This window comes from Centrocercus urophasianus, unplaced genomic scaffold (assembly GCF_019232065.1).
Source record: "Centrocercus urophasianus isolate 14NV4802_14NV808 unplaced genomic scaffold, USGS_Curo_1.0 seq_9, whole genome shotgun sequence".
NCBI classification, from domain to species: Eukaryota; Metazoa; Chordata; class Aves; order Galliformes; family Phasianidae; genus Centrocercus; species Centrocercus urophasianus.
The window spans coordinates 31791026-31816398 of NW_024885532.1; the positions used below are offsets into that span (position 1 = coordinate 31791026).

Here is a 25373-nt window from a genome sequence, read left to right on the forward strand (position 1 = left end):
GGAGAATGCACAGACGGTGTAGGATGGAGCCCTTCAGCAGATGAAGGAAATGACAGTGACAACAGGGATAGGTCCTGTGCTCAGCAGGGCTGCAGCAAGGGGACCAAACCCCCTCTCCGTGTTGCAGGCACTGCACAGAGCAGCCTGTGTGCGGCTGTATGGCCCAAATGGTGCAGCTGCACCCAGATTTCCGTTCTGATCCAAAAAAGCAGTGTTTTTGGGATGGGTGCAGGTACAGATTGGAAACATGAGGTGTGTGGGACAGTGTTACTGCTATCATACTTTGCAAGGAGTGTAAGTGCTGCCCACTCTTTTTCCAGACCTGCTCCCCGTCCCATGCAACCCTACAGCCATGGCACTCAGCATGAGTGTGAAGCAGGAAGAGCAGTGTGGTTTCTCCCTGCCATGTCTTTGCAGGGTTTCATTGTACATTTACTCCTCCTCACTATTATGCATAAAGGTAGTTTGGTACCAGAGATGCCAGGTTTTTTTTAGTTGGAGCTTATTCAGCCCACAAGCACTGTGGCAAGTGCCACATATTCACACAGTGAGGTCACTGAGGTTTGAACTTTCAACTACATTTCATTTTTAATTCTACCTCACACCTCTGTATTACAGAGCTGTACCCACCCAGAGCATTGTTTCCTTGACAGTCAGGTGCTTGATTTGTTCTCTGCAATTGTTTGAGATGCAATGCTGAGCAATACAAATCCAAAATTTGTAAGACTGAACCTTAAGTTCATGGGCAAATCTACATGGTTTCCCTGTTGCACACGTCTTCTTTTTTATGTGGAAAAGCCAGCATGTAAAAGCCATTAAGATCTCTGTGGCTCGGAGGTATATTTCTCTACAAAGTTCTAAGCAGCCAGGCTCACAACTCCATGCATGCCCAGATGTGGAAGCTACCCAGCATTTCCCTAGCGCTGTGAAGTTGATTTCATGGTATTCTCACAAGGGCATCTACCAAATCATTTGAATTAGTGTCATGGTTTTTTTTCCCCACCGTGATTCAGACTTGACATCTTGTTGCTGCTGTCCTTTGGTTTCAGCTGAAGACTGGAGAAGGTGAGCTGTTTGGCCTTCTCAGTTGCTGGTTTCTGCAGGTGGTGCTTCCTAGGGAAGTGCTGACTAAATGCAGCATGGGTCTGTGTCTCAGCATGTGTTAAACTATAGGTGTGAATCACCAAACTGGTCTGTGACAGTCCTTACTCTCCCAGTCTCTGCTTTTGACAGTGTCTCCCATACCCCAGTATGCTGCTTTTAATAGCACCAGGAGATGCTTAAGTACAATTTCAGATTTGGATTGTTTTACATAGTTTATATTTTCCTGAAGAAAAGTCCCACGTCAGTGTACTTAACAAAAAATTCTCTTTGAACTGGTTTATGTCAGCCATGAGCTGCAAAAACAGCACACTCTTCTGTGCTTGTGACAAAAACCCAACAGTGAATTACTTGACATATTACCTGTTTCGCAAGCTCTTGGAGCACCTGCTGTTTAAGTTGCCTTGTTGGCATCTGGCTTCATGTTACACTAGACTTTCTATTGCTTAAATACAACACCTTATCTACGTGACTGTAAGTGAATGATAGCTTGTATGTGAAGAGGTAATTCTGCTGTACTTAGCTGGGTGATATTTTGTTTGCAGATTATATTTTAACTGCTCTAGGATCAGTCTGTTGACTCACTTATGTCAATGCCATGCAACATTTGGTGGTCCTACCTCATCCACACCATGCAGTCCCCCGGAGTTCAGCTGTTTGCAGGGTAATATGGCTGTAACCTGCTGTAGCACAGGACTAGGATGGAGCCACTGCTCCCATCTTTTCCTTGCAGATCTCTGGGCTCTGAATATTGTGCACAGATGGCTTAATCTGGGGTAAAGCTCCTGGAAGAACTGTTGGAGTAGGAACATGAAGATTGAGCTCTGTCCTCAGTGTTCATCCTCTCACAGTGCCAGGTCAGCTGCTCTCAGCTTCCCGAGCTCTTAGTGTTGTTATTCATCTCCGGGTCATCCACTGTAGTTAGAGTGTGGCTTAATCACCTTAATTGGTATGACTGAAAATGTGCTAAACTGTGAAGGATTAAGTAAATAAGTGTGAGAACTTCAGCTGGGTTCATTTCTCCCAGCGAAGTGCTGAGCATTCTGGTGTGACTCCCAGTGCTGCTCTGGCCAGGGACAGCAGAGAGCAGTTCGAGAGGCTCTCAACAGCATCTCTGATGGCAAACAAAGATTTCTGTTAGACTGAGCTCTGGGCTGCCTCATACATTGCTACACAATGTTTCCACCTTAACGAGGTGTTCAAAGGACAGTTTCCAAGTGTGCTCACACACGGCTCAGCCAGAAACCAGAAGTGTGCCTTGCAAAAACCCCAAACTGCAGAGCTGCTTACTGAAATGATACAGCACAGAGCCCTTAAAGCACACACATATCTTTCTTCCTGCCATAGAAAAAAACTCTTCCAACTCATTGCAGCAAACTCTGCCTTTCAGGGTAGCCTTTACTCTTTTGCTGCTGTATCTTCGGATAGGTAGAGCGAGGCAGTGGTGGACAGTAATCTGATTTCTGGATCTGGTTAAGAGTAACTCTGCAGTTCTGAATAAAATTGGCCATTCCTAAAAACTGGTAGAGTAACGTGAGATTGTTATCCCTGCAAATTTATATTCTAAAAGGGGAAATGCAAATGGACTTCACTGTGTTTGTCCTGGAGGAAGCTGCTGCACTTCTCCTACCGTTACAGAGTGTCTGGTACTTGGCTCCAGTGCTCTGAAATTTTGGGTACTGCCAGGTGATGTTCACACAGATCAGGACTTACATCCCAGGCTTTGGAGTGCTGCTTCGGGCTGCTTCATGTATCATAGAACCATAGAATATCCTGAGTTGAAAGGGACACACATAAGGACCATAGAGTCCAATTCCTGGCTCCATGCAAGATAACCCCAACCCAATCTCAATGTATGAGAGCACTGTCCTAATGCTCCCTGACACTAGGGGCTGTGCCCACAGTCCTGGGCAGTCTGTTCCATGCCCACTGCCCTCTGGTGCAGACCCTTTCCCTCACCCCCAGCTGCCCTCCCCTGCAATGACACAGGTTGCTCAGAGGCTGTAGGATCTCCTCATGGAAATCTTCCAAAGCGGCATGGATGTGGCCCTGGGCACTGGGGCCCCTGCTGGACTAGAGGTCCTTTCCAACCGCAGCCATTATGTGGTTCTGTGAGACCGTGATGTCTGAACGGAATGGAGGCAGCCACAGGTTTCCTCTGAGCCACCTGTGCTTGCTCTTTCTGGAACCCAGGGGCTGCTGGGGGTGGAGCTGGCACCTCAAGCATGGGGAAGAGGTGGAGCACAGCAGGCTCAGCTCCTCCAGCTCTGAGCTCAACCACAGTGGCCTCACCCTCACGCTGTTCTCTAGCAACTAATAGTTTGCAGACATCGAGTTGCCCAAAGCAGGTCCACCCACTGCAGGCTGCAGGCTGAGACTTTTTCGGGACCTGCTGGATGCTTGGATTTGGGTCTGGGCTCCGGCACTGAGATTGTGCACTGGAAGAGTGGGGAGAAGGACAGCCAGGGAATCTCTTCCTGGAAAAATACTTAGGAGGCTGACAGCTTTTTATGTTCCACTTTGTTTGCAGAAAGTTCCACTTTCAAACTATAGTTAACATCTGGCTTCTGAGGTTTGCCAGCGGATGTTACAGTGGTTTCACCATGTAGAAGGAAGGTGGCTATTTTTAGTCCTCCTACATGCTCTGGGGTGTTCCAAGCCTTGATTTAGAAGTTTTATAAGGATTATTTAGGGGCTATTAGTGCTTGCATATCTTGAAAGTCTCAAAAGATATCAGTGCTACTTCGCTGTATACTGCACACTAGCTTATAATTTACGTACTGAATTAAGAAAGAAACAGTGTTAGAGCATCATCCAGCAATCCCCAAATATCAAGACACCAGAAAACTGGAGGAAACCATTTCTGTTTTTAGCACACATGCATTTCATAGGTCTGATCAGATTCTTTCTGCAAAGCAAATACATGCTCCTGTACCTCCCCTCTGCCAGTCAGAAATGCGCTGGCTGCATTTGGCTTTGGAAATGCATTAAATGACAGATGAAGGAAATCCTTGAGGCTGAAGAACAGACTGGAGTCAGGAGATCTGCTGGTCATTTCCAGCTCAGCTGTGCTCTTCCTGTGCAACTTGAATTACCAAACTGCTTTGTGTCTGCTTCTTATCTGTGAAATGTGAATATTACAGAGGTGAACTCAGTAACCTTTGTAAAGCATGTTGGGAAAGCATTAGGCTTGTTGATGGTGATAAGCATGCTTTCAAGGCAGGTGAAAAGAAGCAAATCTGTATTAAATATGCCTTTGAAACATACGGCCATCTTTGATTTGGGATTGTATCTGTATAGAACTTCTGATGTGATTTATTGGTAAATTCAAATTGGTAAATTAGTTAAAATTCCATAAATGCTTTAATGCCAGCAAATCCCTCAAGTAGAATTATACACATTTTTTCTAACTTTGAAAGCTTCCAAAATGAGTGCTTACTGCAGAAGCTTGTGTTGCTAACAGGGATTGATTCTTAGCACATTAGGAATGAAAGTAATATGATTTTACTGTCTTGCAATGCAAATCTTTTGTGCATGCATCCGAGGAGCTCACACATGCACAGTGCAGCAGTAGCACTTTAGAGGAGCCCCTTTGAAACAGTGCTTTGCAAAATTTCAATCTGTGGATCCACCCAATTTTGAAAAAAAAAAAAAAAAGACAAATTATCCTGCTTGAATGGCTTTGATTCCCAAGCAGCTGCAATTTACTCTAAAATCTGAATGTTGCATTACTTTGATTTCTTCTGCTTTGCTTGTTAGTATAGGTGTCAATGCATGTGGTTTTATATAGTATTTTTGCAGCTGTTTGCCAGATTGTATTCCCATCCTACAGACCACTGATCAAATGGCAATGTATTGCTATTTGAGGCAGATAATCAATGCATTTATTTAGGGCTTTCTCCAGAGCTAATTAGAAAGCGATGTGTATGAGCCACTGGAATGGAAAGACAAGGTTATAGTGCAACTGGCATGTAATGAGAAAGGAGCAGATGAAAAGTTTCTTTCTGTAAGTGAATTTAACAGGTTTAATAATTCAGGTTGGTTTCTGATAGAAGATGCATACACTGACTGAATAAGTGGTTTTTTTTTATGTAGTAAAAACAGTCATTTCCATGATAACCACTGCTGTGATGGCAGCACTGGAAATCGTCAGTCCCAGTGGATAAGTGGAAAGTAACTGAGCTCTGATTACATTTTAGGGCCTTTTAATAAAATTTGGAAAGAAAGCAATAAATACGTTTTCTCTAGGAGGCTCTGTTGTATCCGGAGTCTCCTAATCTCTGTGCTTGTGACAGCAGTTTGGTAATAAAATTATTGATCACGTCCATAAACAACCTTCTAACCTCAGTTAGTAGTGATGATAAATGAACTACAACTAGTGTTCCCCTGTTGCTGTTTTGCAACAAGAAAAAAGTGCAAAGGTTACCTTTTATCATGTTCCCGGGTGGAGACACACTGCCTGGACTTTTACTTAGTTAAATGGTGGTGATAAATTTATTTATGACACCTAGGTCACGAGCACTTGGCCCTTTACATTTTTGCTAGCTCGTATTAATTGAAAATCATTTTTAACACTGCTGCTAAGTTCCAGGAATTTGGCAGCTCCTGTGTAGTGGTAGATCATGGATTATGCAGAAATATCAGCTATTTAATAGACACTGATTATAATACTGATGTATAGCTGTCGTTGCTAGTGTAACGAATTGATACAGTTTTATGTAAAACTTCAAAATGAACACAATAACATGCACTTGCAATGCAAGCATCCTACCCACACGAAACAGGACAAATACCACAGTTTTGCCCTATAAATACTCCAGAATCTTTTTTTCCTCACCACTTACAGAACATCACCAGCTATCCATCACATTTCAGCCTTCACTGAAAATGCGGCATCATAAAGGATGTTAAAACTTCTCAGACGTTCTTAAATTTTGATTTTTTCTCCTGGCAGAGGGAAGGGTAATGGAGAAAGGAGATGGGAAAAATCTTCCTAGAGACAGAAGTGTCCCCTTATACTTTTATACATCTATAAATTATGAAGCGTTAACTCAGGCATGTGTTGTGTTGCATTTATAGCTGTGGGTTTTTCTTTCATGCAGCCAAGCACGTCTGTTGAGTGTGGGATGTTATTTATGATCGGTATCATTATGCCAGCAGAAGTCCCTCCGTGCAATTTCAGGTAGTGGCAAATTTTTTGCAATTTCAGTGATAGAACTTGCATCCTCATTAGCAAGATCGTCCACAGTGCACAGATCAGGTCATAGAGTCATTGAATGGAGTCACAGAATTGTTTGAGTTGGAAGGGACCTTTGGAGGTCATCTAGCCCAGCTCCCTGCAGTGAACAGGGACATCTTGTGCTGCTCTGGAGAGTTACCCTCACCTTGTGTAACACTCCCTCTGGAGGCAGTTTTTGATGCCAAGTTTATAAAATGTACTCTGTAGTCTAAGTAGTAATTGCAAAACCTGGCTCTTATCCGGTTGCAGTGGCTAAGTTAAGATTTCAGTGGTTAAACAACTGAACTGATCTTGCGTACATTGGTGTTAATGAGTAACACAGAATGCCAGTGGCAACATAGCTCCCCTGCATGCAGCAGGGTTGTACTGGTGCCAGATTGAGGTCAGAGAAGAGCTGAGCCCTCACAGCTTCAGGACCTGCACTGGGAAATCAGTCTGGGCCAGGGAGAGGAGAAGTACATCCCAGCTGGCTGTGGGCTCTGTGATGCAGGCATCTCATTTACCTGGGTTCCTCACAGCATTTTGCCCACTGGTTCCTGGTCCTGGTGCTGCACAGCTGAGCTGTTCTGTATGCTGCGCTGATTGTAGGTCCCACAGATACTATTGAGTGGGAGCTCAACTTGACTGCCTGAGCATAAACACTCAGTGCTTTTTGAGAAGCCCTGGGCAATTCCCCTGCCCTGCCTCCAGGGGCTGCTTCAGGATAGTCAGGCCTCCTGTAGGGCCTGCACTGCACTTGTGTGATGCGTGGGGTATGGAGATATTGCAGGTTCCTTAGCATGCTAAGTGATGAAGTATTGGTGGTAGGTGAATGGTTGGACTGGATGATCTTGGAGGTCTTTTCCAACGTTGGTGATACTATGATGCTGTGTTTGAAATGGCATTGAGTGATTGTGTTTAGGCAAAAGAATCTTGTACCAGGTTTCCACAGATTACAGTGAGAGCTTTAACATCTAGTTAACATACAGACACTGCAGACATCAGTGCTTAGGTGTGGGTTATCTGGAGCTGAATATCACCTAACAGTTCAGACGGACACATTACATGGGAACAGTAGCCAATAAAAACATGTAGTCTGGATTGAAGTAAGTGTTTATTTTAAATGGTTGTATCTGTAGAAATACTGCTGGCAAGAAAAAGAAAAATGGTTGAAATACAACTCATATACTGGTATAGGAATGTTAGGATACAATTTATTAATCTGCACCAGTATAAATCATTAGATCTGTTTGTGTTTGCAGACTTACGAATCTTAACTGAGGGCGCAGCCCAAAGGACAAGCTGAATGATCTTGCTTGCTAACACTGGTAACCCTGTTCTGTAGCCTGCCTGGCAGGCGTGAATTTCAGAAAGACCAGCCTGGACTCAGCTTTCATTAGACCTTCAGTTCTTGGGAATCTTGAAATTCTTTGAAATTTCTGACCAGCACTTAGAATTCTGGAGTCAGCGTGTGACATCTGATCTTTGCCCTACATTAAGTGCCATGCATATCTATGCCCATGTCTGTAAACGTCAAATATAAACCCCATTTCACTTGTAAGGGATTAATCAAGAGGAGATCATTTGAGGTCATTGGTGCTGTATCAGTATGAAGCTGGTGATAATTGGAGCTTGCTTAAGTGCCTGAACTATTGGAGTCTATGAATTTCATGCTGGGTATTTTATTCCTGGCAGTCAGCATCTCTTGACTGGGCCCCTCCTGCCTGAGTAGGTGACTTACAGCAGTGGTTATCAGGTTATCAATCTGGTTTCCTCTGATTTTTTGCTAGGAGAGGATTACTATTCCTCTGTTGTTACCGTTCTTCAGTGCAAGTTATGAGTGTAAGCCTAAAAATACATGTCCTTCAGGATTATTTATTGCACAGCAGATCAGATGCTGTCATTTGAATTAACTACTGTAGGTGGAGTGCTACAGGAGAACAGTCCTCTCTTTGCAAATGTTATGCTCAAGATAAGTGTGTAAAAAGCAGATTAGGAGATGACATGTGACGTGTCCTTCCCTCAGTCTAAAAGTGCAGGTCATGAGATGAACTTTGCCTGACTGGTTATGCAGGGAGTTTATTTGCACTCATGGTTCTTAGAGACAAGACTTGGAAAAAAGAGAAATATAAAATGACTCTGAACTCCTGTCTCAGTTACTGTATATGTGGAGACCCTCTACCTGTGTCTGATTCAGAGGTAAGAACCTTATTTCACCTATGCTTTTGCTGCCATGACCTTGGAAGGGGCTTAGGGCCAGCCTCACTTGCTGTGCTGAAGCTGTCGGTGTGGCAGCTGGGTGCTCACTTCCCTCTGAATGGCTTCAGCTCAGCCAGTTGTGGGCTGAAAGCTGCAGGGAAGCTCAAGTGTTCTTGAATGATAGCTGTGACGCCATTGAATGCAGAATTTATAAGAGTGTTCTATTTAGGGGAAATTTCCTGTCATAAATGGAGGAATTTAATGTAGAACAAAGGACATGGATCATTTTTCATACCTCAATTGCAGTAATCATATTAAACTTCTATTTAATAATGCTGCCTGCTAGTTAAAGTGGTTTTATACAATGAAATTTCTCTTAAGCTGTCAAGATTTGCTACTCTATCAGGTGCTACCAAAGGCTGTGCTGGTTGAAAATGGCATGTAGAGCAGAAGGTAACAGAGAATGAACTATTTTATACAGGCTTAATTGCAAATCAAGTATAAATCAGTGTAAATCAGGTTCTAGGCTAATGGTTGCTTTGAACATGCAGTACCTGAACTGCCTTCATCTCATCTAAAACAGAAACAAATGGTAACCACGGGCAATCAAAATGCAGCCTCTCTTTATGGAGTATTTTTTAGCTATGAACAGTCAGAAATGCACTTGGGCAGTGTAAAGACTCTTGATAAGGAAGTTGGCTGATTTTTATTACAAAAAGATCAGAATTAGTTCATTATTCATAAAAAAATTACAGCAGGGTTCACCTGCTCACAGTGAATTGGAGTTTGTCACTTGCTCCAGCCGGCAGTCATGAAAATCCAACCCAGAAACATCTGTCTCCCCCTCTCTATTTTTTGTTCCATTCTGTATAGATGAGCCACGAAAGGTCAAGGAAACACTGAGAATTTGGAAATTTAAGACAAAAGTGAATACAAATTTTTATGTGCAATATTTTCTTCTCAAAAACTTCAGAAGTTCAGATAGAGAAGTTCACAGCAGCTTTACTTCATGTGGACTGAAGTCCTTCAAAATGTTGTCACTGATAAGTATTTCATTCAAGGCTGTTTTAAACCAAATTTGCAGTACTAGTGCAGATGTGACACCTTTGGGTATTAGCCTCAATGGGACAAATGGGCTGCTAAATACAAATGACATTTATATTTTCTTAGCTTTTCTTTCTGGAAAGATTAATTTTCCTATATTTGCATTATAGCGTTGTATCACTCTTTCTGCTCTGTCTGTCATGATAAGTAATTTCTCCCTTCCAAAATGAATCACCTCACTAAAATAATTTGCACACAGCCACACAATCTGTAGATCTGACACTAGAAAGAGTGTGGGAAGGGTGACAGGAGGAATGTGACTGCCCATGTTGGTTTCACATGCAGTAATCTGGTAGCAGCAAACCTTCACACTGAGACTCACAGCTTGTTTCCATCACTGGGTGCAGGTAAAGCAGAGGAAAATGTATGTGTTTATTTATTTTTGTTTTTAACAAATGCTATATTTATCGTTTCTTATGTATATGAAGTTCTACAAGTGCCATAAGACAGGACTAAGTGAATGCAGTATTCACGATAATGTCGTAAGTGCCTTTAGACACAGCAAAGGTCATAGGTGAGTTACTAATGGTATCAGTGATGTTATTTGCCTAAGAGGTCCTGCCAACGTAATGTTAACTTTACACAGCACAAACAGCTAGTGATATCTTTCCTTTGCAAAGTTAATGTCTTCCTGAATTGTCAGCTGTATTTATTTACGGTAACGCTTTCTTTTTAGCAATGTTAAGTTGATCTGCCATGTGAAAAACTCACAATTGATTTAAGTATCAGAGAATTCTGTAGCTTATTTGACTTGTTCACATTTAAAAAGGTTGTTTCTGATGACCATTGGAAGAAGTCCCCATCCCAGGATGAAGAAAAGACAGACACGCAAAGGGTCACGCCCAGGAGATGGGGCTCTGGAAAAAGGTCTCGGCCCAGACCACTCTCAGACTATGGCCAAATGTCAATCAGAAGTATCTCCATACCTGAAGATGCAGTTGCTGTGGAGGCACAGAAGACAGACTGCACGGATGGAGAAAATCAGCCAGGACTGGCTTCTGTTGGGTCTATGATCCAAAGCAATACAGTAGGCTACTCCAGAGGGCGAAAAAGAAGACCCATCTCTGTAATAGGTGGGGTCAATTTCTATGGAAGCGGTCCGGCAGAAGAAATTGAAGGTCTGCTGACACAAGTAAGATAGAGATGTGCTCTCTGCAAACTGCATAAGACCCTTTCACTTCCTTGTCTTTATCTTCAGCCTAGAAAATAGAATGGATGCTTCCTTTTCTTCCTTCCCTTTTGTCAAGCTGACAGCATATACTCAAATTTCTGCTTTCCTTGTCACTAATTTCTTTGTCTTGTTGTTAAAAAACAAAACAGCATGGAATAAAACTGATACTGTCTTTGGGATATCTTTTTTGTATTATAAATTAACCTTGTTTCATTCTTGGAGTGATCATTATTTCCCATATGGGTGTGTAAGAGCTCATTCATGTGTAATACAGCTCTGTATTTAGTTACCTCACAGGGTGTAGACTCTGAGGAACAGAGGAGTGCAAACATATGATAATAACATATTGTTTGTCAGTCATTTCAAAATCCCCAAAAGCAGATCAGTTCAAACCTGCAGCAATTGTTGTGGTGTTCAAAATCTTGGGATTGGTACACTAAGGGTACTTAAAACTAATAAGGAAGTCACTTAAGAAAATTGCTTAAATGGTTTAGAAATGGTGTAAGTTATTGAAATAAAGAGTTAAGAACACTGACAGTATGAAAAAATGCCTGCCTGTGTACTTCTGAATTGACCTGATGGAATATAGGAAGCCCATAAGGAAATAGCAAGTAATTCAGTTAGTGCTCGATGGATACCTGTATTCGTACTTGCCTTCTACATTGGCTTAGGTTGGAGAAATAAAAAAACATCTGAAATACAAAAATAGCTCCTTTTTTCCCAGAGGTAGTCTTGAAAAGGTATGGTGCATAAAGGAACTTGCTGTTCTGTTCATAGTGATGGCCCTGTTTTGTAGGTGTTTAAAGAGCTCCAGTCTCCAAGGCCTTGGTAATGCTGCAGTGGTAAGGTGTCCTCCACGTTCTAGAAAAGCTGTAGGACTCCTTCCTGAAGGAGCTGCCAAGTTAATAAAGCACAAATTTATTATTAGTAAGTAATAAAAGAAATTTAAAAATGTGATTCCAGTGGTTAGTAATATTATCTGGAATCCTCTTAACCTTTCTCATACTACTTTTTCTGGAAAGACCAATGCAGTATTATTTATGGTTCTGCTAGACCCCTGATTGAAACTATCTGCTGAAATAATGTTAGTACTGGATTTTCAATCTTCTGGGAAAAGCAGTTTTTAATATGAATTGTCATATTGCACATTTTTTCTTTATATTTTCTTGATGAAATGATGGATCCTGACGTTTGCACCAGCAATACTGGCTGAAGCTAATGGAGGTTTTCCTCAATCAAAGGCTATGTAACTGGGATATTTTTAAAATTAATTTTGTCAATACTTAAAAGAGGAAAGCTCTTATAAATTTTTGGCCATAGAATCATAGAATCCTTAGCGTAGGAAGGGACCCTTAAAGGTCATCTAGTCCAACTCCCCTGCAATGAACAGGGACATCCACAGCTAGATCAGATTGCCCAGAGCCTGGTCCAGCCGTTTTACCCACAGATACATGTATTTCAAGGGATATTGAGTATTGCAACATACTATCTTTAAAACAACCCAGATAATTCTTGCTTATTATGGAACTCATTGAACATTCCAACCCCTTCATTTACTGCTGGAAACAAATGGGTGTTTCTTCAAACCTTGCTCGCACCTTGCTCAGTTTATTAGCTAAGGACTATCCATCAGGGCAGCCGTTTGAGTTGACTCTTTCTTTGCTCGGATGCTGCTGCAAGGGCTGTGCTTCAGTGAGCACACTGCTGGGACCACAGAACTGTGGCCAAAACCAAAAGTATGGAGCATTCCCAGGAAGGGCACATTTTTAAGCCAAATGATGGCTTTCACAGGTCTACCACAGAATAACAGCACTAGAGAGAGAAGGAATCTGGATTAATGCCTTAGATAAAAAATACTAATTGCCTGCAAATAAATAACTTTGTTGTTTAATTGGCCGATTACTTGTGTATAGTGACTGACATTACTTTTGTTAGCTATTTGAAACAACAGATCTGACTTACTCCTTATTATTGTTTAGTCTATTATTGATAGGATCCTGAGACATTGCTAGGGTACTGAGGAAATGAAGTTGAAGACAAGGTCGCAGTTAAACTGTACTAAATGCACACTGGACTTTTTGACAGTCCTTACATTTGTACATTCGTAGCTGAAATGTTAGAGAAAAGGGCTAATGAATCAGGAATACATGTGTAGATGGATTTTACATGGGACTTTCAAAGACTGATCTTTACCTTGCTGATATTTTTCTTAAAAGCTTTGAAAACTCAAAGGAATATTTTGGGAACGTAATGTTAATTCCTTCTTTAATGTGTTTTGTTTTTTTTTGACTGCTCAGGTGTGAGATACAGTTTTCAAACAATACTAAATTGTTGATTTCCTAAGGGAGTGTCAACAGATAGACCATAAGAAAAGCCCTCATGTTTCAGATTATTTAATGAAAGGGCCTATGAACAATAACCACTGAATGATGAGAGAAGATTAAATATGTCTTTCCTTGAAGTTTGCATGATGAGTTTTGTTGTCTAACATGGAGAGCTTATGCCAGGTCATTCAACCTGGTTGATGTGAAGTTGTTTAAAGATGACATAAAATCAGACTCAATTTGCAAATAGGTGGGTTCTCTAACCATAATGAAGCAAATGAATTATTTAAATAAAGAAAATGTCTTCTATATAAACTTAAAAGTAAGCTAAATGTTATCTCTTTTTAATGTGACTCCTGGGATCTTCAGAGCCAGGGGATCATTTAGACCATCATTCTAATTTTACAAAAGAAATCTATTTTACTTATATGAAGAAAAAAAGCAGCCTTGAAAATGTATGCAACTTCCAGCTGTAGCAGTGTTGGTCATTCTTAGAGCATTCAGATGGGTATTTGCAAAGTTAGCCTGAAATCAGTTAGATTCCAGAGCATTTAGGTATGGAGTATTACAAGATGAAAGTTACACTGTGTGCCTGATTGTAAGAGAAAACTATGGAGTTTTAATGTAACAGAGAACTATAACATTACAGAATGTGATATGGTGAATAGCATTTAAGAAACCTGAGGTTGTGTGGGGTGGGCGTGTTTGCTGCCCCTGTCATTAGCTGGACTACCAGCAGCAGCCGTCCTTCGCACCACGTTGTACTCAGCAGACCGATGAGTAAGTTGGTTGTAACACTGATCTTTCATGCTTTCCCCGCAGCCCACCACACGGCCGCCCGTCCCCGCACACCAGGTGCCCCCCTACAAAGCCGTCTCTGCCAGGTTCCGGCCCCTCACCTTTTCACAGAGCACTCCCATTGGCCTGGACCGCGTTGGGCGACGGCGGCAGATGAGAACATCTAATGGTGAGAAGTGCAAGATCTTTTAGCTCTGGGTCTCAGCTTCTTGCCCCCGGTTAGGCCAGCACATAGCTCAGTGTGAAATAGGAAATGGTGCAGACAAACTCAGTGACAAAGCTGTGCACAGTTAGCTTGCTTAGTTTCAGAACTTTCTCATCAGTAGCTTTGTCCTGTGGTGCTTGCACAAACCTTGTTCTTCACACCTCCTCTTTGCTCTGGTTTACTCTTTTATGCCACTTGTGCTCCTGTATTTTCCACCTTCTGTTCACATATTTGCCCACAGCTAAAACTGAAGTATGAAGGAAATAAGTTACAACATGCTTGAGTTCACATGCAAACCACACCACATCTATTTACAATTTTGTTATGCATTCAGCTTCACTTCCTAGGTAGAAAAGCGTTAAATAATTGAATAGCTTGTTTCTGACAAGTGTTTGCAGCTGCATTTTGCTTACCTCAGGGGTGCAAGTAGCCCAGCTAGATTTCTGGTCAATGATGATTCCAAAAAGATTGCCTCCTCACAGCCTCTGATACATGCTGCGTGTTTTTTTTCTGTAATTCTTTCCTATTAGGACACAGTGTTATCTGTAAGTAATATAAAGTCATATTTAGTGGAACATTTCTTGCAGATGAGAAGAATTTGGTATCAATTGTGTTCTTTCACAGCGAGCATAATCTGAACAGTTGTGTTTTATTGATGAGATTTGAAAATAAGCAAAATGTTCACTTCGGAGCCTTCACTGGCACAAAGTGCTGCTGGGAGCCTTCACTCTGCCTCCTTGCGCACAGAATCAGTAAAGATGTCTGAACAGGGCCTGCTATGACTACAACAAGTTCAGCAAGACAAAGTGCTGGGTCCTGCACTTTAGCCACAAAAACCCCAGGCAATGTTACAGGCTTGGGGCAGAGTGGCTGGAAGACCGTGTAGAGGAAATGGACCTGGGGGTGTTGGTCCGTGCTTGGCTGAACATGAGCCAGCAGTGTGCACAAGTGGCCAACAAGGCCAATGGCATCCTGCCTTGTATCAGCAATAGCACAGCCAGCAGGAACAGGGAGGTGATCATCCCTCTGTACTCAGCTCTGGTGAGGCCGCACCTCGATTACTGTGCTCAGTTTTGGGCCCCTCGCTGCAAGAAAGACATCGAGGCCCTGGAGCGTGTCCAGAGTCATGCAGTGAAGCTGTAGGGGATCTGGAGCATAAATCTATGAGGAGCAACTGTGGGAACTGGGGTTTTTTAGTCTGAAAAAGAAGAGTTTCAGAGGAGACCTTATCACTGTGCAACTACTTGAAAGGAGGTTATGGCAAGGTTGGGTCAGCCTCTTCTCCAGCATAACTAGCGATAGGACGAGAAGGAATGGCCTCGAGTTGCACCAGGGGAGGTTCAGGTTAAAATACAGTTAAATAAAATATAGTTAAAATTTCTTCCTTGAAAGAGTGGTCAGGTAATGGAATGGGTTGCCCAGGGAGGTGGTCAGGTCATCCCTGGAGGTGTTGAAGAAACATTTAGATTTACTGAGGAGCATGGTTTAGTGGGGAAACGTTGGTGATAGGTGGACAGTTGAACTAGATGATCTTGGAGGTCTTTTCCAATCTTGGTGATTCTATGATTCTATGATTCTAAGCAGGAAATCTAACAAAAAGCATTTTTCAATGTTTCTTTGGTAAAATTACACTTATCTTTAATAGTCAGTACTTGCTTTATATGATTCTAAGTTAAATTTGTGTTGGGTAATATCCAAATTCTGCTCAAAAATCTGTCAGCTACAAATCAGTTTATAGAACATTTTAAACTGCGTTTTTCTTCCTAAATATTAGGCAGTTTTCTGCAGAAGGTGCTCTCCAAGAAAAAGAGTTTAAACTTGCTTCCTATGGCAAAGAGGTATGTGATATATACAATATTAGTGTTTCCATTTTTATTATAGGAAAACATTGGGAACGACTGTAAAACCCATGTGTGGGGTGTGTCATTGCTGTGGGTATCTCAGCTTACTTAATGATTCAAACTGGGCATAGAGCTGAACTGCATCTCCTTTTGCAGTCCTTGTTGCAACCATGTGGGATCTCGGTCTGTGATTCCAAAGACTGTCCAAAAATGAACAGTTTTTGTTTAGAAAAAAAAGAAATTAAGTATCACAGAGAATAAATTGTTGGGGTTTTTTTGAGTTATCCATTCCATTTTGTTAATCACATGAAACGACATTAGTTACCCTAGACAACTGCCTGAGGGTAGTGTGTTTCCAGGTATTTAGCTTTAGAATAGCTGTTCTCCTTAAGCATCAGGATGATGAGTGCTCAAAGCAAGATTTCTGCCAGTTTTCAAGACAGTGAAGCAATATTGATTATACTAGATGGGACTTTTATGACTTGTTATAATAAACATAGAAGTTGAACAGGAAAAACTTCTTTAATGAAAGCCCTGAAGGCAAGTGGGAAAGCAAGTGGCTTTGTAATTAAAGGGCTATTGCACAGATATTCTAAGTAGCTCCAGTAGAAAATAATGAAGTGACTAGTGTCACACATTCTGGTCTCTTTCCTTTTTCTCTTAAATTCACAAGGCATTTCCTTGTCTTTGAACATGTGAGAGTTTTTTGTTTGCTCATGTACAGTGAAATATGATAACACAGAAGCCCTTTATTATAGACAGAAATTCTGGACCCAAGCCTTGAAAACCAGCAGTATCTTATTTTACTGACTTGTTAAAGCCCAATATATTGCACGGCTACTTTTGTATCAGTGGGAGATAGAACTGAAGATTTAAATTTTTAGAAAATCAGCAGCTACAAGACGGGGAATCTTCATGCTGTAGGAGTCAGAAACAGCCAAGACGTAAGGGAAACTTCCCTTGTGACTCTTAGTGCTACTCATCTGCTTATAGCATTACAACTTTAAATTAATATGAAGTTACTAATTATCACAGTAGAAGAAATTATTATTAACATCTCAGAAATTCTGTCTTTTTTATACCCTATGGGCTTGAATTTGGCTGAATTCATTTGTGAACCCCTTTAGATAGCCTCAGCTCTGAGTAGGTGGGGTGGGATTCAGCTCAATTTACTCCAAATGTGACCATCTCCACGAGAGTAACAGTTTCAAACACCCTTCACAGGCAGTGGTGGTCTGGGGCTTGATTCAGTGGTCCACCCCAGGTGCCCAGTACAGGGATACCTGAGTTTACACACGGGACTGGCATCTGAGACCAAGAACCTATGGGCAACTATTCCTTTCATGATAAGGAAATCCTATCATCCAAAATACTTGAAATGGTCCTAAGTACCTACGTTAAAGCAACTGATGGGAGCCCTTAGTAATTTCCCCCACAGCAGATTTGATAAGGACTATCCTTAGAGTGGACTGAATTCCTCTCTCAGCTTGTTCAATTCATGTTAATTGTAATGGGAGTTTAGATGCTGAGTTGAAATGTAGATCTTGCTATTGAGATGAATACATCCTTTCATTTGCACACCCTACCATTCAGCTACCACCAAGGTTTTCACAGCTCAGTCAAGATTTTCACAGCTCATCAGTGCTGGGTTTGAGCAGCTGTGCAGCCTGTGCAGAGTGCAGCTGAGGCACAAGCAGACTAGGAGAGGAGGTATTCAGGTTCTCTATTCCTATCACCATTCAGATAAAAAGCCACCTCAAGTAAGTTATTGGCCATGGAAATGAATAAGCAGATGTTATTAATCACTCCCCAAGAAAACAGTTTGCAGGTTACTACTATGTCCTTGCTATCCTGCTCCCCAGGAGAGTGAGAATGTAAGTAGGTGAGAAAGCAGGAAATGCATATTGCCAGGTTGTGCACTGGTGGCATGTTTGTGACTGTCAGCAGGAGGGTGGAACATTCTGATCTTGCAAGCAGCTCCTTGGTGGCTGCTGCCTTCTGAAAAGCTCAGAGAGGCAGGAAGACAGAAACAGGAGGTTAAGGAGCATCATGAAATCCCCTTCCCTGCTGTGGGGCAGATAGGTGCCCTGGGAATGGCAGTGGACAGGAAGCAGACTGAAGCTGTCAGGTGAAAACTAGGAGACGAGGAGCTCAATGGTAAAATAATCTGAAATGCTGCCAAATAATGTGCTCAGTGTCAGACAGAGAGGCCTTTGTAACTTCAGGCACCTTCTTGCAGAAAAATGGTGTAAAAAAAAAGGAGATTTGGATTATTTATGAACAGAGGAATATTTGAAATGAAAAGATCCTTTGTTTTCTGAAGCAAAAGAAAAGCAGGCCACTGACACGCAAATCAAGAGATTATAGAGTAGTTTCCAAACAAAGAATTAGGGGAAAGCTGGCAAGATGAACTAATACACATTATGGGACAACACATCCTTTACAAAGCAAGTTAAGTGATCCTGAAATAACGGATGGGGCAGAAGATGGCAAAACTCTACTGCAAAATAGGAACTGTTGGACAAATGTTGCTTAAAAACAATTCAGAAAAACAGGAAACCCCACCACTTGTAGTGAACATTTAAAAGTGTGATGGAGAAATACACATATTTTCAAAGAAGCTACATGGCATATGGGTATATAATAAATGTAGTGGAAGGAAGATAGCTAGCAGAGCACATCCATTGTGCAAACATATAGGGATGGCAGTTGTACCAGTGAAAGAGTGTCTCTAATGTATTAAAGAAAAGCTAACAAGTTCATCGCATCAGCAAGTGTTACAGGATCCATGGATTAGTATTGCCATGCCAAAGTAGGAAAAGCATCATAACAAGATTAAATTATGAACCACCTGAGATCACACAAATGATAATAAATGTGACGAACTAAGGAAATCAGGGAAGTGTCAATGGCAGCAAGCACAGTCATAAAAGGAGACTTATAGTATCGTAGAATTGTAGAATGGCTTAGGTTGGAAGGGACCTCAAAGATCATCTCATTCCAACCCACAGCCATGGGCAGAGTTGCCAGCTACTAGGTCTGCCCAGGATCTCATCAAGCCTGGCCTTGAACATCTCCAGGGATGGGACATCTACAGCTTCTCTGGCAGCCCGTGCCACTGAAACTGCTCCTGTGTGTTTTAAGCAGTATAATGGGGAACAGTGCTACATTTTTAGGTGCACTGTAATAACTACTTAGTGCAGCAAAGCAGGAAACCTACAGGAAGGGAAACAATTCTTGAGTCATTCCTCAGGTGTGTGGAGGATAAAATATCAGCTCTTTGAGGGTATGTGTCATCTTACTCTATGGATATCTGCAGCTGAGCTGGTTGACTGAGGCTGGAAGAAACAGAATTTGGGGGGTAGTTCATGGGCCAAATTTAAATGATGGCAGCGATGATATACCCGTTGGTAAAAAAGCACCCAGAGTGATCCAGTGAGCAGTAGGCTTGTGAATCTGACATAACAGTGCATAGAATACATAAATATTGTATGTAGTACTTTGAAACTATAATAGAGAGTAACAGCAACAGAATGGTGGACTCTTATGAAGAAGAGTCAATGTGCATTTCTTAGAGGAGATGGGAGGGAAGGTCTTCCTATGCATTACTGAGTGATGAAGCACTGAGAGAGGAGGAAGGTGACTGGTTCTCTTAAGGGGAGAGATCATGAGTGGACAATGTGAAGGATTGCATCAGTCTTCTGTGTTTGGTGCCTTCACAGATAATGTAGAAAGGGAGGTCTGGAATGAATTTACTGTTTTTGCATGTGAGCTGCATTATTCATGGCAGTGAAAACACAAGCTGCTTGAACAGAGTAGCAGAAGGGTTTCATGGCAGGGATTTCACTGTCAGCAGGTAGAATTTGGTGTTGATAAAAGCAAGGTAGTGCACATGAAGGAAAACAAGCTCGGCTTACTGAGGGGTGGACTTTGAACTTTCTGAAGGCAATTGCCTTGTGATTCTACAGATAAAGAAAATGTCAGTTCAGTGCATAGTAACCGTCAAAACAGTAAATACAAGGGCGGGAATTTGTAGGAAGGGAATGGAGAACAAAACAGAAAGCCTGATTGTGCCACTGGGGTGGCATGTGGAGGCCATCTGCCTGCTCCTCTCCACCTCAAAAGGCATTTCTTACAAGGGACAATAGAAAGAAAGGCGAAAAGGACAGGAAAATCCATTCATTGCCTCTATGCAAAGTGATTAACTAGGCTTGGACACTTCAGCTTGGAAAAAAGAACAGGAGAATAAATGTCTATCCACTGATTGGCATGGGAAAAATGAATTTTTATTTTTTCTAATGATGTAAGAACTAAATGAAAGTCTCGGGTAGTTAAGTTCAAAACAAAAGACAGTTTTCATATTCTGTAAAATTAAACTACAAAATTAACTGCTGCACATGATACGTCAGATCCTAAAAGCTTACAGAAATGCAGAAAGTGATCTGAAAATTCTGGCTCATTAAACACTGAGATACCGCATCTGCCCCAGGAGGAATCTGATCTGCAGATAGCTGGGATGTAGGGGAGTACATTAGAAAGCACCATTACATGCCTCATCTGGTTTTATGTTCTTCCCTAGGCGTCTGCTGCCTGCTGCTGTCAGAGAACAGTGGGTTGGGGGCACTTCTGTTCTGCCCTAGGGTGGGTGGGTCCCATGACATTTTCTTATACAAAGCCTCAATAGAATATTGAGAAAAGGATGAAGTGGGATTTATTATATGTTCTGTACTTCCTACTGTCTGTTCAAATTGTTTAAGGCAACCAAAACTTAGGGTTCAAACTTTGCATGCTTTGGTAACATGGAACCACTGAGCTGGGAGCAAACATAGGAAGGTACCTACAACAAGACTTCCCTGAGGTGGCAATCCAGCTTCTGCTGCTGCAGCACTTGTGCTCTACGCAGCATTTTCAGTGTTGTTGGTGAGCAGTGTGTGAGGGCACACTAACTGGTCTGCCACTGCAAGGGCAGCCCTCGCCTGTCCTCGGCTGATCTGTGAGGATATGAGCCCAGCAGAAGCTCACCCAGAGGAGAGCTTTGGTGGCAGCTGTGTTCATGGCCACGCAGCTGGGAACTGTGCAGGGGAGGAGGGCAGGCTCCTCCTGGCAGCAGCCCATGGAGTGCTGATGAGTCACCAGGCAAACACGCACTTCTGTGCCACTCTGCAAGAGTCAAATCGGATGACTGGTTTCCAGAGATGATTTCTAATCTCTCCTCTGTAAGAACGGTGTGGTGTCTGATCTGGTTTCCCTTTGGCAGTTCAGCAAGATGGGTTTTGGCATGGCAGAGAGCTTGTTTTCTGCTGCTGTAAAGTGAGAATCCTTCACTAGCACGGTGATGTACCTGGATGTTTCCCTAGCTGGTTTCTGTCTTTGCAGTTGTTTTTTTTACCAATTGTGAGAAGAACGTGAAGGTAGATGTCAGCATCTTGCAATACAGAGTAGCTTACTGCAATCCACTAAGCAGCAAGAGGTGACTGGGAAGTTTGGCAGTTCAGAAGGGATTTCCTCTCAGCCTCCAGTCCCGTGGGGCAGGCTGGGTTTCTGCGAGAGCACCTGGCGAGCTTGTAGGTGGAGGGAGTTCTGTGCGGATGGTGGGCACTGCAGCCAGTAACTGCTGCTGGGAGCCCTGTTTTCGCTCCCTGCTTGCCATCTGCGTGAGAAAATGCCTCCGTCCTCCCTTTTCTCCCTGTCTTCTGCAGCCTTAACCTTTTGGCTTCTGCTGCCCTGCGTGATGACACAGCAGTTCGCTGTGAGGCAGTTCCAACAGCCACGTTAAAAAAAAAAAAAAAAAAAAAAAAAAGGCCTTCATTGTTGATTTCTGCTTGTGTGGTGTAACAGCGGTGGGCTGATTACATTAGAACCGCTGGAACTCCAGGAACTCCCCGCTCCGTCCAGCTCTCCCTTCGCAGTCGCCGGGCTGGGATCGCAGCGAGGCACAGTGCCCTCCCCGCCACTGCGGGGCCGCCTCCCGCCGCCGCTCTGGCACTTCCTCCCCCGGCAGCGCAGCCCCGGCCTCCCGCGCAGCCTGCGGGGGCGAGGCGGCTACGGGTCCGAGCTGGGCCCTCGTGAGCAGCTCCGCAAGCCCTGGCCAGGTACCCCGGTGTCAGCATGGTGGCCCGCGGGGGAATGGCACGGTTTTGGAGTCTGGAGAGCCTCCATATGGGCACGAGTGAGTACCCGCTCTTCTTTTTTTACGGTGTTGAATGAGGCGGTTGTGCCAGATGGGGGGCTTGGCTGCGCTCACGCCGTGTCACTCGCGGCAGCCAATGGTGACGCCGGTGGTCGAAGTGCTGGGAGGTGGGAGCGCTCTGAAGCATCCTTAAGTTTCCAGCTGCCCATCCGCGGCGCACAGCCCTGCCTGCAAAGACTGTGTGAACTCGTTGATTTGCCGAGAAGCAATGAGCAGTTATCAACCCCAAAATCGCAGCCATTTTTCACCTGGAGCTAAATGAATTGAGATGTCTTGGTGTGCCATCCTCGTGTGCCATCCCTGCCAGAACGAACCAGCAGGCAGCACTGATATTGCAGAGGAAATGTATAAGGGATCACTGCGATGATGCAGGTGTTGTTTTTGTTGTTGATTTATAAGCTAAACATTGATTTCATGAATTATTTACTTGCAGATTTTGTAATATGTTTTACAGGGTGTGTTTGAGAAGTTTATCAGTGCTCAGATTTACGAGTCCCTAGGAAAAAAATCTTGCTTTTTTTTTTTTTTTTTTTAAGAAGGAATTCCCCATCCTTGTTTGTTGCTATTATGCCATCAGCATGAGTGCATATTTAAAGTGCCAGTGGGTAGCAGAGCATGGTAGAATAGCTGTGTTGCATTACATCGAGACCGTGGCATGTTTTTCCTCTTTTAAAGAAAACAAAACGCTTCTTTTTTATTTAATGAGTGCGGCTCTCAGCTTTGATCTCTTGTACATCAACACCCAAATGACCAAATGGGCTTGTAATGGTCTGAGCAGCCAGAAGTGGGGGTTGAAGTAAACCTCACCGTAAAATAGAAAACTGATAATATGTCTGTTTGTGACATGGGTAAAGCAAGGGCAGCGTGGCAGGGCAGGGTCTGCTGCTGTGCCTCATGAGTGGGTGGGAGCAGCAGGTTCAAGAATTCAGACAAGAAATCCCTCCCCCTTGGAAGGGAGAGGGATGCTGGGTTGCTGCGTTGCTTATCTGGGACACAGCAGACATGAAAAAAGGAGTTCAACACTAGCACCCCATTCTAGGTATTATTTTTGACTGGATATTGAGGACTGTGGGATCTTCAGACTTTCTGGTTATTCTTAGTTCGGGACAACCTTAGGAGTAAACCTGTAGAGATAAATTAAGGACTAACCAGGCAGTGCATTTGAGCAGTGAGACACCAATCGTGAGCGCTTCATGCTCACCCCCAGAACTGTTTTGGACATTGCATTGCAGCTGGCTTTCCAAGCCATGGTCTGGCCCTGAGCCATGTGGACCGGAGTCAACCAGTGTTATTGGTCCCCAAACCAATCCTTTCCATTTGTGAAGGGGAGATGATAGCCACAAGGCCCTCTCACCTGGAGATGGAGCCCCAGATAGTAAAACTATTCTGTGAAGTTCTATGCAGTAATTCCAGATTTTCGTGTGCACAGAGACAGTCATTTCCTTGCTGTTTCTCTTGGTTTCTGTGGCTGTAGAGACACGACGAAGCTCACCTTGTTTCTGACTTGTTTTTGCCTGCAAGATGTGGGCTGCCCACTCGTTTCGATGGTGTCTTGGGGAACGTGTCAGGGATATAGCAGAGCCAGGGACTGGCAGTGGTGGTAACTGCACCCAGACCTCTCTTCTGGGTCAGATTATTTCGCATTTCTTCTGGATTTAGTGAAAAAAAAAAAAATGTAGTTCTGTTTTTCTGCACACAGAAAGGAGAACGTCTCTATTTCATCAGATGCTAAAAGGGAAAATTACAAAGAAGAGTAAAAAGTAATTCATGTCTGAAGAGTGTTTTCCGGTGAACCCTACGCTTTCGTTGTTACTGTTATATTCATAGTAACAGAGGCAACTCCAAAGCGATTCCTCTCGCATTGTTTGTTTTTGGAACAGATGCTTGTGTAAGAATGATTGCACAAACAGCTGTTCTGCCTTTTGTTTCAGCTGCTGCAGATGGCGGGACCGAATCTTCAGCATTGGTGGATGACAATGGCAGTGAGGAAGATTACAGCTACGAAGAGCTCTGCCAAGCCACACCAAGGTACCTGCAGCCTGGAGGGGAACAGCTCGCCATTAATGAGGTAACGTCCTGGGTTGCATTCCACTCTGGGGAATCTTTGCATTGTTAACACGGCGGAGTGCGTGCTTTCCGCACGTGGGTGGTTTCTTATTAATAAAAAGTGTAATGGCTGTAATCATCATAATGAAGTATCCAGCATTTGTGGTATCCTGCCCCGGACAGTGTGCAAGGTCAGATGCCAAGGGAAGAGCACAGTGACAACACTTCACTGGAAGCCTGACTCATTAGCTATATAGCTGCTCTGCAGTAGGACTCTGCTTGTTCTTACTCTAATGGATGTATGCACAGATTTCTGAAAATCCAGAATTTTAGTTTTATCCTCTAGGAGGATGAATCTTGGGCACTCTGGTGAGATGTTTTGATCTTTTTTTTGGTGATTTATAAATAGTTCATTGTTTATCCTTTGTCCTTCACATCCCTTTTCTCTTCCCATCTCAGCTGATAAGCGATGGCAGCATTGTCTATGCAGAAGCTCTCTGGGACCATGTCACTATGGATGATCAAGAGCTGGGCTTCAAAGCTGGAGATGTCATTAGAGTCCTGGAAGCTTCCAACAAAGACTGGTGGTGGGGAAGAAATGAGGACAAAGAAGCCTGGTTTCCAGCTAGCTTTGTCAGGGTTAGTATCTCTGTTGCTTTTGCACCATTGATACATGAGGTCCGTGTAGTAGAGCGTGGCAGAGACCATGGTGTTAAATCTAAAAGAAGGGGCAGATCTTCAGCATCTTTACATCCAAACACCAGAGGTGTAACTCATGGTGACTTCCCACATTATAATGCAGAAGAGGATCGTACCCTCAGATCCTCTGGCTCCTCACTTCTTTATTTGTATGGTCCTTTTGTAGTCAAAGAAATTTCACTAGTAGAAATGAGGACAGCAGAAAGCTCAGCCAGGAGTGTATACAAAGAGAGCAGCAGTTTATGTGAGAGACTGGGGCAAGCTGTGCTGTGTGCTGCTGGCTTCTGATACTGCAGGGATTTCTTGGTAAAATGGCATAATTTATTACCATAGTCTTCTTTAGGAGTCTGGTTCATAGACTGAGATTCCTCGTCAGAACTTAACCAGGTTATTGTGACTCTTGAATGATCTCACTGAATTATGTTTTATAATTTAATTTAATTTACTTTTTGAGAGCCTTTAATGAAACTTGGCCTA

At 42.9% G+C, this 25373-nt stretch overlaps 1 protein-coding gene across 3 annotated transcripts in view; it reads left to right on the plus strand.

Annotated features, from left to right (window-relative positions):
* The window catches only part of SPATA13 (spermatogenesis associated 13), a 58272-nt gene that overhangs the window by 17992 nt on the left and 14907 nt on the right, over positions 1-25373 (plus strand). The window contains exons 1-5 of one of the 3 annotated variants that reach the window (XM_042839226.1): positions 8330-8518; positions 10392-10754; positions 13940-14084; positions 24083-24219; positions 24657-24836. In XM_042839226.1, coding sequence (XP_042695160.1) covers positions 8411-8518; positions 10392-10754; positions 13940-14084; positions 24083-24219; positions 24657-24836 — 933 coding nt within the window. In that variant the 5' untranslated portion in view covers positions 8330-8410. Of the gene's footprint in view, positions 1-8329; positions 8519-10391; positions 10755-13939; positions 14085-22044; positions 22131-24082; positions 24220-24656; positions 24837-25373 lie in introns of those variants that run through there. The other 2 variants (XM_042839225.1, XM_042839227.1) reach the window with 2 other exon arrangements.